Source organism: Guillardia theta (genome assembly GCF_000315625.1).
Source record: "Guillardia theta CCMP2712 unplaced genomic scaffold GUITHscaffold_35, whole genome shotgun sequence".
Lineage (NCBI taxonomy): Eukaryota > Cryptophyceae > Pyrenomonadales > Geminigeraceae > Guillardia > Guillardia theta.
The window spans coordinates 176,182-189,078 of record NW_005434639.1 but is presented as its reverse complement, the minus strand read 5'-3'; the positions used below and the strand labels follow the sequence as shown (position 1 = coordinate 189,078).

The 12,897-nt window shown below is 52.8% G+C and overlaps 5 protein-coding genes across 5 annotated transcripts; 1 reads left to right on the top strand and 4 right to left on the bottom strand.

Moving 5' to 3' along the window:
* Positions 1-1,177: 1,177 nt before the first annotated feature.
* GUITHDRAFT_138959 (hypothetical protein) lies at positions 1,178-5,277 on the bottom strand (the record flags this gene model as incomplete). Its single annotated transcript, XM_005832305.1, has 14 exons — positions 1,178-1,261; positions 1,525-1,662; positions 1,718-1,791; positions 1,921-1,993; positions 2,027-2,142; positions 2,520-2,616; positions 2,649-2,703; positions 3,270-3,303; positions 3,427-3,496; positions 3,688-3,912; positions 3,979-4,119; positions 4,339-4,633; positions 4,683-4,904; positions 4,958-5,277. 14 exons carry the CDS (start codon positions 5,275-5,277, stop codon positions 1,178-1,180), a joined length of 1,944 nt encoding a protein of 647 aa, XP_005832362.1.
* Positions 5,278-6,889: 1,612 nt separating this feature from the next.
* Positions 6,890-8,175, top strand: GUITHDRAFT_152704 (hypothetical protein). The gene has a single exon (XM_005832304.1). The coding sequence runs from the start codon at positions 7,170-7,172 to the stop codon at positions 8,115-8,117; it is 948 nt and encodes a 315-aa protein (XP_005832361.1). The 5' UTR covers positions 6,890-7,169; the 3' UTR covers positions 8,118-8,175.
* A 333-nt stretch (positions 8,176-8,508) lies between these two features.
* Positions 8,509-9,216, bottom strand: GUITHDRAFT_108648 (hypothetical protein; the record flags this gene model as incomplete). The annotated part of the gene is made up of 1 exon (XM_005832303.1): positions 8,509-9,216. The coding sequence occupies one exon, from the start codon at positions 9,214-9,216 to the stop codon at positions 8,509-8,511; it is 708 nt and encodes a 235-aa protein (XP_005832360.1).
* Positions 9,217-9,567: 351 nt separating this feature from the next.
* On the bottom strand, positions 9,568-10,345 carry GUITHDRAFT_152703 (hypothetical protein). The gene has a single exon (XM_005832302.1). The coding sequence runs from the start codon at positions 10,278-10,280 to the stop codon at positions 9,600-9,602; it is 681 nt and encodes a 226-aa protein (XP_005832359.1). The 5' UTR covers positions 10,281-10,345; the 3' UTR covers positions 9,568-9,599.
* Positions 10,346-11,745: 1,400 nt separating this feature from the next.
* On the bottom strand, positions 11,746-12,728 carry GUITHDRAFT_152702 (hypothetical protein). Its single transcript, XM_005832301.1, has 3 exons — positions 12,180-12,728; positions 11,856-12,014; positions 11,746-11,807 (listed from the first exon to the last, which is right to left on the bottom strand). Exon 1 carries the CDS (start codon positions 12,648-12,650, stop codon positions 12,339-12,341), a length of 312 nt encoding a protein of 103 aa, XP_005832358.1. The 5' UTR covers positions 12,651-12,728; the 3' UTR covers positions 11,746-11,807; positions 11,856-12,014; positions 12,180-12,338.
* Between the last annotated feature and the right edge of the window lie 169 nt (positions 12,729-12,897).

The following is a 12,897-nucleotide window of genomic DNA, read 5'->3' as shown; positions in this document are numbered from 1 at the left end:
ACGAACATACGCTGAAAGAACGAGTCGTCAGGAAGGGGATGCAGAGTAGAGTGGGAAGGGAAGGACAGGAGCAGGAGCAGGCGCAGGCGCAGGAGCACGAGCAGGAGCACGAGCACGAGCACGAGCAGGAGCAGGAGCAGGAGGCAGAAGCAGGAGCAGGAGCAGGAGTAGGAGTAGGAGGCAGGAGCATGACATGAAAGTCATAGTGGAGAAAAGATGGAAATTGAGAACACAAGAAAGGGAGAGGAGGCAGGAGGGCAGGAGGCAGGAGGGCAGGAGGCAGGAGGACAGGAGGACAGGAGGAGGACTCGAGAGAGGAGCCAACCTTGTCTGATGTCGTTGGACAGTGAGAGGACTCTGAGGACAGCAACGAGGCCGAAGGGATGGAGGGGGTTGGAAGGAGGAGGAAGATCACGCTCGCGCTGCCTCCTCCACCTCATCCAGTGGAAGAGAAGCTCGACGATGTCGTTGATCTGCTTGTCCCATTTGACCTCTGCGCTGCAAGTGAAGGACTGGCTGAGGATGGGGCAGGGCAGGGCAGGGCAGGGCAGGGCAGGGCAGGGCAGGGCAGGGCAGGGCAGGGCAGGGCAGGGCAGGGCAGGGCAGGGGCAAGGGCAAGGGATGATAGGCGGGAGAACGATACAGGGAGGTCCAGAAGAATACGGCAACGGGGAGAAAGAGAGAAAGAGGAGAGCAAAGAGGAGAGCAGGGGAGAGAGTATGAGGGGAGAGGAGGAGAGGAGGAGAGGAGGAGAGGAGGAGAGAAGGAGTGAGAGGGTTGAAAAGGAGGAGAAGGAGAAGGAGGAGGAGGAGGAGGAGCAGCAGCAGCAGCAGAAGCAGCAGTGAACATGAGATTCGAACCTCTCCGAGGATCTCTCTCCTCCTCTCTTAGCCGGAAGTTGGCGTCTATCCATAGCTGGTCAACCGACTTCTCCTTCGTCTCCAGCCACAGGAGAGCATAACAGCACACGCTGATCGCTGAAACCTCTCCATCCTCCGAGGAGCAGGAGAAAGAACTTTCGTTGATTCCTCCCGCGATCTTCATCCCGGAGACGCTGGTTCTCATCAATGTTCGTACATACCCAACTAAAACCGCACGGTGAACGCGTAGATCGTTGGAAACGACTTGAGAAGTTCTGAGGTACAACCATGAGCAGTATGTTCGATGTGGAAACAAGTCAAGCTTGCCTTGCAGACGACTTAAAACCAAACTGCTGAAAGGGCAGAGAGTGGAACTGATTGTGAACAGGAGTCAAAGAAATCTGCATATTGACTTGTTGTTCTCCTCTCCTTATCCACATGTTGTCCCTTTCTCTCCTTCTGCATTTCTCTCCTCCTTCTTCTGCTCCAATCGTAATGCAACTCTTCTCTTCTTTTCCACTTCTCCTCTCCTCGTCTCGTCTCCTCGTCTTCTCTCCTCCTCTCCTCCTCTCCTCCTCTCCTCCTCTCCTCCTCCCTTCCTCTCCTCGTCTACTCGTCTACTCTCCTCGTCTCCTCTCCCCCTCTCCTCGTCTCCTCTCCGCACCTGCAGGTTGTACAAGACGGCAGCACATTCCTGCTGTATCAACTTCTCCTCGCTCTCCACAAACTTTCCGAGATGAACGAGCAAACCGTCTTGCACCAGAACGGCCCCGAGCCCCGAGCTCAGGCAGAAATTTCTGACCTGACAGCAGAACTAGCTTCAACCTCCTCAGCTTCATCCTCCCTTCCTCACGCACCGCCTGCAAGAGATTGAGCATCATCGACGATAATCCTTCCTTCCTATGGCGGACTGGCTGACCTCCGCTCCCTCCTGCAAACAAGAAGAGGATAAGGAGGAGGACAAGGAGGAGGACAAGGAGGAGGACAAGGAGGAGGACAAGGAGGAGGACAAGGAGGAGGACAGATCATTCCCGAATCTCCTTCCTTGCAGTCACTTCACCTTGTAGAGATCTTTGCAGGTCCGACGACTCATCCGCCGCCTTCATCAACGCTTTCAAGGAAAGCAAGCTGATCTGTGAATACTTGGACAGGATCTCCCCATCTACCTCCTCCTCCTCCCCTTCCTCTGCTCCTCCTCCTCCTCCTCCTCCGTCTACTCCTCCTCCTCCTTTGTTTTCGATGCAGTCAACTCCGCAGCTCCTTGACAACTTGAGCACGACAACTTCCACAAAACGTCAGCAGAAACTTTTGACCTCCTCCTGTCCCTCATCTCTCCCTCCCGCCTCTGCTGTCTTCATTTCTCTATCGCACTCTCCTGCTCCCCTCCTTGTCTCACACTTCTTCCCCTTCTCCTCTCCTCTCCTTCCCTCTCCCCTCCTCTCCTCTCCTCTCCTCTCCTCTCCTCTCCTCTCCCCTCCCCTCCCCTCCTCTCCTCTCCTCTCCTCTTTTATCCTATCCTCTTCCTTGCTTCTCCAATCCCATCTCATCACATCTCATCCCCTCCTATCCTCTCCTCTCCTCTCCTCTCCTCTCCCCTCCCCTCCCCTCCCCTCCCCTCCCCTCCTCTCCTCTCCTCTCCTCTCTCTCCCTTCCTCCCACCGGAAGCTAGCAGCCTCATGCTCATCAAGTAGTCTTCCGAGGAGGCCAGCAGGACAGTCTTCAGCGTCTCCTCCAGCTGTTTCAACACGCCCAGCTCCTGCCCAGCTCCCAGTGCTGATCGGGACTTACAAAGCTCGACGAGGCTCTGCCAGCCCTCCGCTCCGATGGACCAGACTCGTCGCACCTGCCCTGGCAGTGAGGTACAAGACATATGGGGAGAGAGGAAGCGGCGGAAGAGAGGGGGGGGGGTGAGAAGGAGTTAGGAACAGAGAGAGACAGGAGAGGGAGAGGAGGAGAGAGGGGGAGAGAATGGGAGTAAGGAAATTCAAGATTGAAGTGAGGAGGGGTCTTACTGGAAGTAAACATCACGAGGAGGAGGAGGAGGAAAGAAGTGAACGGGAAAGGGAGGAGGAAGAAGAGGGAGGAGGAGGGAGGAGGAGGGAGGGAGTGGAACAGAAAGGGAGATGAGGACTGTGGAGCAGCATAGGGGACCTCGTCGTCTGTGAACTTCTTCCACTGATTTCTAGCTGCCGGTCGTTTGCTCGCGTGTAGAATTCGTTGGAGAACAAATGGAACAATACCAGATAGGAAGACCAGAGTCTCGACGTTCTTCTCCTCCTCCTCCTCCTCCTCCTCCTGTTCCCTGCCCTCCTCGTCTTTCCCTTCCTCCTCATGGCCGTTGTTCGCATCTTCTCTCCTCCCTTATCCCGCCCTTGATCAGCAGCTCCTCGACACAACATGCCCCCTCACCTTCTCGAGCACCCTCTGACAGCTTCCTCACCACCTGCATGGCCAGCAGCGAGCGCTCGCTCCCTAGATAGTCCGAGTTGGACAGGAAGGGGAGGAGAGGAGCTACGACTCCTGCGACCGCTTGCCTGAGTAGGAGAGGTAGAGTGGTGGAGCAGACCTGCTTCAAGGAGATTCCTTCTCGCCCGCTCTGTCTGCGCGATGCCGTTGAGGATCGTGAGGAGAGAAGACTGAAGGTTTGAAGGTCAGGAGAGTCGGTGAGGAGACGACGGAGACGGAGGTGTGAAACATGTCAACATGCGAGGGATGATGCGGAGAAAGGGAAGGGGAATCTGACAGAAGAAGCGAAGAGAGAGAAGACGGAGATGGCAGGGAGGTACAGGAAACCCCCCGACTCTCATCCAGTTTCACATGCTCTCACTTGCATAGTCTGCAACAACGAGAGCGATATGGATCTCCCACGGAATATGTTCGCCTTGAGCAGGAAATCCATCGCCATGGCTGGGAAACCCGTCACATACCCTCGGTCCCCGCTGCCATTCTCACCCGATGAGCCAAGAGAGGAGATTACGAAGGTATGGAACCCTTTGCTGACCAGCACAACCCCATTGCTGCCGTCGAGCGCTATCCTCTCAAGCCCCGCAAGCTTGATAACATACGTCACTCTCATGCGAAACCTGAGAACACGCAAGAGGTCTGCAGGAAATCTCACCGTGGCCACCAGGAACCTTTCTTCATGCAGATGCTGATGCAATTGATCGTTGGACTTCTGGTCTGTTGGGGGCCTGTCGCTGCTCTGACAGCTGACAATCAGCAGGAGGAGGTCAAGAAGACTCGAATCTGTCCGAAGAAGCTGCGGCGGGTTCAGGGTGACAGGAGCAGAAGGGGGAGAGAGGTTGGATTCAGTGAGGGAGATACGGAAGGGAAGTGAACAGAGGACGAGGACGAGGAAGAAGGAGGAGACGTGGTCAAAGAAAGTCAGGATAGTAACAACGAATCTGTAGGATACGGAAGCGGGGACGTGGAAGACAAGGGAATGACAGGCGAATGCCCAAGGGATCAACGCACTCACTTTCTGCCTTGCGGCCTCGCGCTCCAACAGCCTGCAAAGCTCTTCGATTGCCATGAACTGAATGTTTGCGACTTCCGACGGCTGAAAATCGACTTTGATGCCGAAGCTGGAGGGAGAGCGGACGAAGTGGACCAGGCACTGCATCCTCGGGTGGGAGGACTCTAGCTCGCTCCCTTCCACGCTGAAGATCCTCCGATACTCCGGGCGGCATAGAAGGACGGCAAAGGAGGTGATGAGAGCGCGATGGTCTGAGACCTGAACGCCCCACGTCTTCATGCGTTGGTCAAGGACGAACCTTGAGGGAGCGAGTCAGTTTGCCATTGTCAATCCGCCTCCTCCCTGACCGGTTGAACGTCTTGGCATCAGCTTCCTTGCCCATCGCCGTTGCAAACATCTTTTCCCCGTCCACCTGCTGGGTTTCGAAGCAAAACCTAAGCTTCCCTCCGGCTTTGTCTTCCTTGCCAGGGAGGCTTCCTAGTTGTCTCGCCAGAGCATGCCTGTGTGTGCTGAGCACATCAAGCGCTTCCAGCACTTGTGCATGCGACCATCGAAGAGGCTCGCTGCTCCTGCATACGGAAGCTCAACCCGTCAGAGAAGAGCCTCTCCCTTCACATCTCACCTCAGCTTGCAGCATCGTGCGATGAAGGATGGAATAGAGCAATATGGGCACAGCATGCCGTTGCCCCATGCCATGTCCTCCACTGCAATGCTGTCTTTTCTCTTCTTCTTGTCTTCGTCGGCTACTTCATGCTGTCCTCCGCTTCCACTACCATCTTCACCTTCCCGTCCCCCTCCCCCTCCCCCTAGTACTCCTGACTCAGAACTCGGTGTTTGGTGATCGTCTTTGACCGAACTCTTCTCCTCATGCCCGATAGACTTATGTGTCTCCCCGCTTCCTCCCTTCACCTGCTCCCTCCACTTGTCCAGCCAACCTCGCATCTTTGATGACCACCGTAGTAGTCAAGATTGTCAAACGTCAAATGGAACGGGCCAACAAAAGTTTCCGGAAACTTAGTACACACTAAGCCGCCGCCCGGCGGCCCGGCACGGTCCCGGCGAGCTGCGGCGGCAGTTGGGCCGCAACCGTCGGACAGCGGCGGCCGGGCGCCGGGTCAGGCTCGGGGCTCGGACTGGCCCTGGGCCGGCAGACTCAGAACAGTGCGCCCGCCCCGGCGCTGCGCACTCAGTGAGTCAGCCGCGGGGCAGCAACTTAATGCAGACCGTACCGACATCCGATGATCATAACGACCTTAGTTGCAACAAGACAGTGGCAAGTTTTGCTCCAGCGTCACCCGGCCCGGTCACCGTCGTTCCGGGACCCGGCGTCTTGGGCTCCGGGTGACCGTCGGACTGAGAATTTGGAAATGTTCAGTTCACTCCTAGGATCCTATTAAATGAGTTCCACAGGATTTCATGGACACGGGGAAGAGCATATTCGGTTAGATACGAGAAGGGGTGGGTCGAAGAGGGTGCCGGGAGAAAGGGGGTGGGGGTATCGTAACAGTACCACGTTAATGGCTGACCTTCACAATGTACGGGTACTTTTCGATGAAATAAGTATCTAAATAACCGGTAGTCAAGATTTTGTACAGAAACAGAACTCCTTGTCTTGAGAAAATCAGGGTGGGGTCATGGGATAGCAAACTGGACGGTAGGGGTGGTCGTTCTCGAGCGTTGGGCTAGCAGGGGAAGAACGTGCGGGTATTTACTTAGGGTAGGGTACCAGAGAGGGTGGAGGGGTACACTTGTCGGGTGGGGGGTGCTTCGACAAGGGTGACGGTCGCCAAGTTCCCTGACCAAATATGAATTGGACTAGGATACTTGGGGGGGTGGGGGTGTCAGATACAAGGGTATGGAGCAAAATCAAGGAAAGACACAAAGGGGGTAGTGGACAAATGGGGGGTAGGGGGTGAACATTGATGTGGTGCTCGTACGTAAGAGGGATCAAACTTACTTCAGATTCAAAAACCTGGGGTGGGGGGTACTTGTTTGTTCAAAGTGCCGGTACCTTTCTCTTGTGATTGGTTGACAAATTGGGGGTGAATGTAGTAGAAGCTTTTCAGTAGGGGGTAGGGGGTAATGGGTTCAAAGATTGTAGCCGTGCCCCCTGCTTCTGAAAGGGGATTGAAATTAGAGGGTGGGGGTAATGAACTACCCCCTGTATTTTCTATGTCATCATTGGTCATGTTGGGGGTTTGAAATTGTACCACACTCTTATGGGTAGGGTACAGGTGTTACTCCGTTTCGGGGAATAGAAGGGGGTGCTCTGGTGGGATATCGTACAACCGTGGTGCTAGATACCGGGTAGGACTTTGATCAAGGGGGGGTGGGTTGTGATGACGTCACCTTGAGTAGTGGTAAATTTGAATTGGAGGTGGGATCATCAAAATTAATTAATACCTGATATATGAAATTAGTGAGGTAGAGATGAGAAGGAAGAGCGTAGGAAACGAGTTGATCGTTGATGGGGGAGATGGGTGGGTGTTATTAATATCAGGGGGTAGGGGTGGGGTGGTAAACAAGAAAGGTTCCTGAAACAGGTTTGAAGACAGAAGGAGCGAAGAGCAAGGAGGAGAAACAAACGTGTTGAGGAGGAAGAAGCGAAGAAGGAGAGAGAGAGCGAGGGAGAGTAAGGGAAGGATACGAGGAAAGAGGACAGGACAGGAGAAGAGAAGCGAATAGCGTGCAGCTGGTGGAATTGTTGGTCCCACAGTTGGTGGATGCGGTGTATGTCCAGGAAACTCCTTTCCTGAGACCACAAGCTTATGAAATCTTTTTATTGTTTGTTAATATTGTGCGCGGTTGGGCTGAGCGGCAGCACAATATCGCCAATGACGCCATGCCTTCGTAAAGGACATCATCATTCAGTGCTGCTTATGAGCGACCTCGATGGCACTTTGATAGGCGACGACTCGAACCTGCAAAACTTCAACTCGGTCTGGGAAACGCACGAGAGGAGTACGGGATCAGTGTTGTGCTACAACACGGCGAGGAGCATCAGGGATTGCAATCCTCTGTTCCAGACGCGGGCAACACGAGAGATGAACGAGAACATCGGGAAAGGAACTCACTCGCTGCACGGGGGAGGAACGCCAAACCTGATCGTACCAGATGTGTTGATCACCGGGGAGGGCACGGAGATCCGATATTGCGTTGACTATGACAATGCTGAGTTCCGAGTCGATGAAGACTGGGAGCGTCAGATCAACGAGCAATGGTGGGAATCCGGGCTAGCCGAGAAGGTCGAGGCGATCTGCGACCCTTACGACGAAGGGCTGATACCGAGTCTCAACGATGTGGACAACTCTCCTCCTCGAGGGGAGGCGCGTTATGCGATCACTGTATCGACGGAGGAGAAGGCACAGATGGTTGTGCAGGAGCTGCAGGACAAGCTCGCGGAGAACTGTACCATTTACTCGATGGCAGCGTGGGGATCGGATCCTCCTCCCCGCCTGATCTGTGTGCTTCCTGCCTTGGCAAACAAAGCCAACGCCGCCATGTTTCTGAGGAAGAAGCTGGGGTATGAGAGCCATCGCTGCATCGCTGCTGGGGACACTCTGAACGACGCTCCCCTCCTGCAGACTGAGATCCCTTTCATCTGCGTCGCCAACGCCGACCAGGACTTGCTCAAGGTGGCTCACAAGCTGGAGAAGCCGGACTTGCACTTCCGTGCAAGCTTGCCCATGGCAGGAGGGGTTCTTGAAGGGCTCTCACACTTCACCAAGAAGCTAAGAGGGAGCTCCGTCATGGCAGCTGCTGAAGTTGCTGTTGGCTGCTAGGTCACTAATTTTTTTTCTGTTGTGGAGAAGTTAATGAATGTCAGATCATTTTGTTTTCCTTCAGTCGTATTTGTCGACATACGCTCTGTCTGCGGTAGGTTCATGCCCTTCCAGTACTACATTCCGGGTTATCTCAAATCAGGCCGCGTCCAGGAACAAGAAAGTCATAGAGTGGCTCTGGAAGACCTCAAATCACTATTTTATCATCCCACAATGCCTTCAAATGTGCTATCGAATCTTCAACGAATGTTTCCATGGGAACTTTCGACGACGACATGTAAGATGGTGTAAGTGTTGGGTCGTTATAATACACAACACGGAGTTGTGAAATGTATTCAAACTGCATCTTTCACGCGCGCAAGAAATATTGCAGTATTACGATATCATGCTATCAACGCCTTGATGCACGTTGGTTCTGCCTTGTCGATTGGTACAGTTGGAGTTGTTCAAAGATTGCCTGAAAATTTTCGATTCTGGATTGAAGCCTGGCAAAGCAAAGAGTGGTGAATTTGTTGATGATGCATTCATAGTGAGCTTGGCGAAGCTTCATCGTAACCTCATCAGCACTGAGATGCTGTCCTGCAATCTCTTCGATGTCGCTCTTCAGAAATACACGACTTTCACTCCGCTGATCTTCCCACACCACGATCAAGTGCGGGAGGTGTACACAGTCTTCGAGGCTTAGCTTGTACACATCTTTGACGACAGATTGTTCGAGTGTGAAACATGTACAACATGATAAACATAGCCTTTGTCCGAATCCCACGATCACAGGCCGCGCTGACTTGTTGAGGGGATGGCTCCAACACATTGTACACATCCGAAAGGTATACAAGGACAAGAGTTGCATGTCCGAGAGGGGGGGTGTATTCATCAGTTTAAGTTTCTTGAATTCGAATCCAGCTTTACCAAGAATCTTGCGATATGATCTCCTAGCCTGGTTTACTCGAGATTTGATGATATCAGAGCACCTGGCATTATTGTCGATACATCGCATGATCTCCTTGGATGTTAGGTAGAACAGGATGACGTGTTTAGCAGGGAGGATCGTCATCAAATCAGCATAGAGGTCGTAGAAACCACAAGTGAAGATGCCCATTCTTTCGTTTCAAACTACTCAGAGCGTATTCCTGTTCTGCTTGCTTTCCCTGGACAAGCTCACCCACCCCAGCTTTCTCCACGTATCCAGGCACAAGGGAGGGGTGATAAGGGCGAATGTTGTCATCAGTCTGGCGCCAATACAAGGGCAGTTGATAGGGGTACTGGCTGGGAAATCGTGGGGTAGGGGTACGTCACCGCAGTGGATGGTGACCGCTCGACGGGCAGCCGCATCGCAGGCCCGGCGGGGTCCGAGTCCGACCAGTGACCGTAGCCTAGGGCTCTAGAGTCCCAGCACTCCCGGAGTGCTGGGAGACTGGTGACGCCGTACAACAGATCGGAGTGACTTTGCACATGATATTTCTTGTATTGCCTCATGATCAGCTACGATCCTGCTTGGGACAACAAATCCCTCACTTCTGTCGCTAGTCGAGCCACTCGCTCCACTTTCGGAGCCTCCTCCGTACGATTCACCGACCATCCTGCTAGCCCTTGCAGCAGTTCCTGAGAGTTGAGAAGATTCATCCTCTGCAGGCATTCATGGCCTGCTCCTCCTTCCGTCTTCGACATGGTCAACATCGTCTGCAGCGCCAGTTCGATCAACCGGATGTTGGTTTCGTCCTTCCCTCCTTCCACCTTGTCTGCAGTATCAGCCTGTGTCGGATCGCTCTTTTGCGCACTGTCGCCCTCCCCTCCTGTACTTGCTGGCCGATGCCTCTGGATTAGGGACAGCAGCAGCTCCACAAGCCCCTGGTCACAGAAAACTGCCACGTTCGCTCTATGCTGGACAGCCGCAGGGAAAGAGAAGAGAGCAGCTTCGGGAGAGAACTTAACCCCTGCAAACGGCATCTCGTCGATGGCTGATGAGAGTATCCGGACCATGTTGATGATCACCCTCTTCTCCAGCACATAGCCTTCGTTCTGCTCTCCCCCCGCCCCCTCATGCGACCTCGCGTTCGCTGGCCGCAAGCTCTCAGTGCTGGTTCTGTGGGGAAGGTTCGAAGCTTTGTCCTTGGACGAGCTTAGACTGGAGCTCTTCGCTTGCCTGATGTTCAGTATGGCCATGGCAGCACAAGCAACAGTAATCCTGTTGCGATCCCTGATGTCTGTTCCGATGTCTCCTGCAATCCTTTCTTTGATGCATGGCTCCAAAACCTGCAGGCAAATCAGGAGAACGATGGAGTGCAAAGTTACACTCGTACTTCAGGGATCAGATTGAACCTCTCCATAACGCAAGCCGCGCCGGCTGAGCGTGACAAGGAGCAAATTGCTCCAACGACACAAGATTTGATGTGACTGGAAGCAGAGAAGCAACCCTTCATCACTGCACATCATACTGATCAGAAGGCAGACAACTTCACTCAAAAAACATTTGTACTCACCTTGAAGAAATCCTTCCTGCTCAGCCCATAACTTCGCACTATCTGCACTGTTCGCGCTGCAGTTTCGCACAACCTTGCAAGCTTCTCCTTCGATTCCTTTCCCATGACGCATGGCCTCGACAACCCCCGTCCGGATGCTTGAGTGGCTGGAAATCTTCACGCTCCACTTTGGGTCAAAGTACGCAGATTCTCCAAGGATGGCTAGCACAAAGAATCTCGATTGGGTTGGGCCCTGCATAATGTTGTCAGCCATCTCTGTTGAGTCATCATTCGAACAGGTCACTCACCGTCTTCAGATTCTCAGCCATCACGTCCAGGCAATCAGGGACGCTCAGAACTTCCTCCTTCTTCCCTCCCGTAACCAACGTCCAAAGCCCTTTCGCTCCATTCACGTTCTCCACAGATGCTCCAGATTGCAGCTTCACAAAAAGCTCTGGAATCTACACGCCGGCGTTGAGACAAGAAACATGAGGTAAAGCATGACAACCTGTTGGATCTGAATGCCAGGCTTTGCACTCCGAGCAGCCTACCAATACAAGGCTGTTGTAAGAACCAAGAAGAGAACATTTTCTTCCTGACTTCACCTCTGCATTACTCTTGTCCAAGTTCTTTCCGTCCATTGACTTCTGTGATCCTCCATCCATTGGTGTCCTCGGACTCTCTCGCTTCATCCTTGCACTCATCCTTGCTCGCGGGGTTCGATCTTGATCATCTTGGCTTGTGCGTGACGATGCATCATCAAACTCTGCACGACCAACATCACTCTCTCAGAATCACTACGAGTTTTGTCCACCTGGAGTTTGAATCCTGCCATGGCCTGTAGGCGTTCCAGGCAGCGAAGCAGACTTGTTCGAGTTCGGGGTTCCATTAGCCTTCGAGTTTCTTGCTCCAGGGGAAATGCGCTGTTTGGCAATCCTGACCAAATGAAGTTACAGGATGTCAGTCTTGAGAAACTTAATCTATCACAATCTATTGGCAGCACTCTCCCACTTCGGTGAAGCGTTTCCTGTAAAAGAATGTAAGGAAGGATCTTACAAAGAGCTTCAGGGAGACCAGGTGATGGAGAGCTTTGATTGCTTCCATTCTCACCAGGATTCACCTGTCGGGACCAAATCAAAAAAATATATTGGCAAGCATCTCACTTGACCTTCACCGGTGTCAAATTCTGATTGTTCTTCAAAGCCAGCTCGCTGAATCGAAGTCTCTGCACCTGTAGCAAGGCCCTATTACCATCCTCAAGGATGTGCAGATGTCAGACCTGAACGCGCTGCCGCTTGCTACCCACGGCAAGTACATTGCTGTTTGTGAGATTCTTTGGATCCTCATTGGAATCCATCTCCCCAACGCGCAAGCTTATGAAGTTCTGTTTGTTTTCAAACCCTTGAGCTCATTTCTTTAGGTATTCCATCTCGTCAACCTGGAACTGGTATTTCAGCAAAGCGATTTCGAAACATTGCATCAAAAGTCAACACAGAACTACTGTTGGATGACGATGAGAAGGAAGTTTTGGTACAACAAGAACAACTTGGAGTGAAAGAATTTCTTGAAGAAGAGAGGATAGCAGAGGAATATTTCATCGCACCAATGCCACAGAACGAATAGATGAAAGAAGAGTCTGACATGGCGCAGCGAGAGGGAACGAGGATATGGAAGCTGGCGTACAGCTGAAAGACTAGAGTCTGGGAGCACAAGAGCAGGCAGCAAAGGTGGAAATTTGAGGCCAAGAAAGATGAGTATAAGTTTAGAATGTATCGGTGTGCTTTCCAGAAGGACAAGAGTACGTAGATGTGGAAATGGCATGGGGAGCCGATCGACGCGTTGGGAATGAAATATGCGGAAGAACAGAGTTGAAGAGAAGAAGATGAGAAACGATAGTTGATGATGGGCGATGGTAAGAATCGGCTTGAAGCACTGAGATCAGGAGGAGTTGGGAGATAAGGATGAAGCATGGCGTTGGAGCGAAGAAGCAGGGCTCGAGAAGGACGAAGCATAGGAGCAGGAGGAGCAGGAGGAGCAGGAGGAGCAGGAGGAGCAGGAGGAGCAGGAGGAGCATGCTAACGAAGGGAGAGGAGCAGGAACAGGAACAGGAGAGGGGGGAGGGGTGGAGGGGTGGAGGGGGCAGAGGAAAACGGTTCAGCATACTGCTGGCAGGGAGAGTGGCGGCACGCATATATATATCGGTGAACGGTTAATGCAGCAATGTTTACTCAATTTTGATTGATGTATAATTTCGAGTAAAAAAAGATATCCCACCGTGTCGAAAGTGGTAAATAAATCAGGAAAATGCGTGGGTATGGGAA

Bases quoted from the DNA above. Each gene is read 5' to 3' on its own strand.
- GUITHDRAFT_152702 (XM_005832301.1), bottom strand. From the start codon at position 12,650: ATGCTCCTCCTGCTCCTCCTGCTCCTCCTGCTCCTCCTGCTCCTCCTG.
- GUITHDRAFT_152703 (XM_005832302.1), bottom strand. From the start codon at position 10,280: ATGGCCATACTGAACATCAGGCAAGCGAAGAGCTCCAGTCTAAGCTCG.
- GUITHDRAFT_152704 (XM_005832304.1), top strand. From the start codon at position 7,170: ATGACGCCATGCCTTCGTAAAGGACATCATCATTCAGTGCTGCTTATG.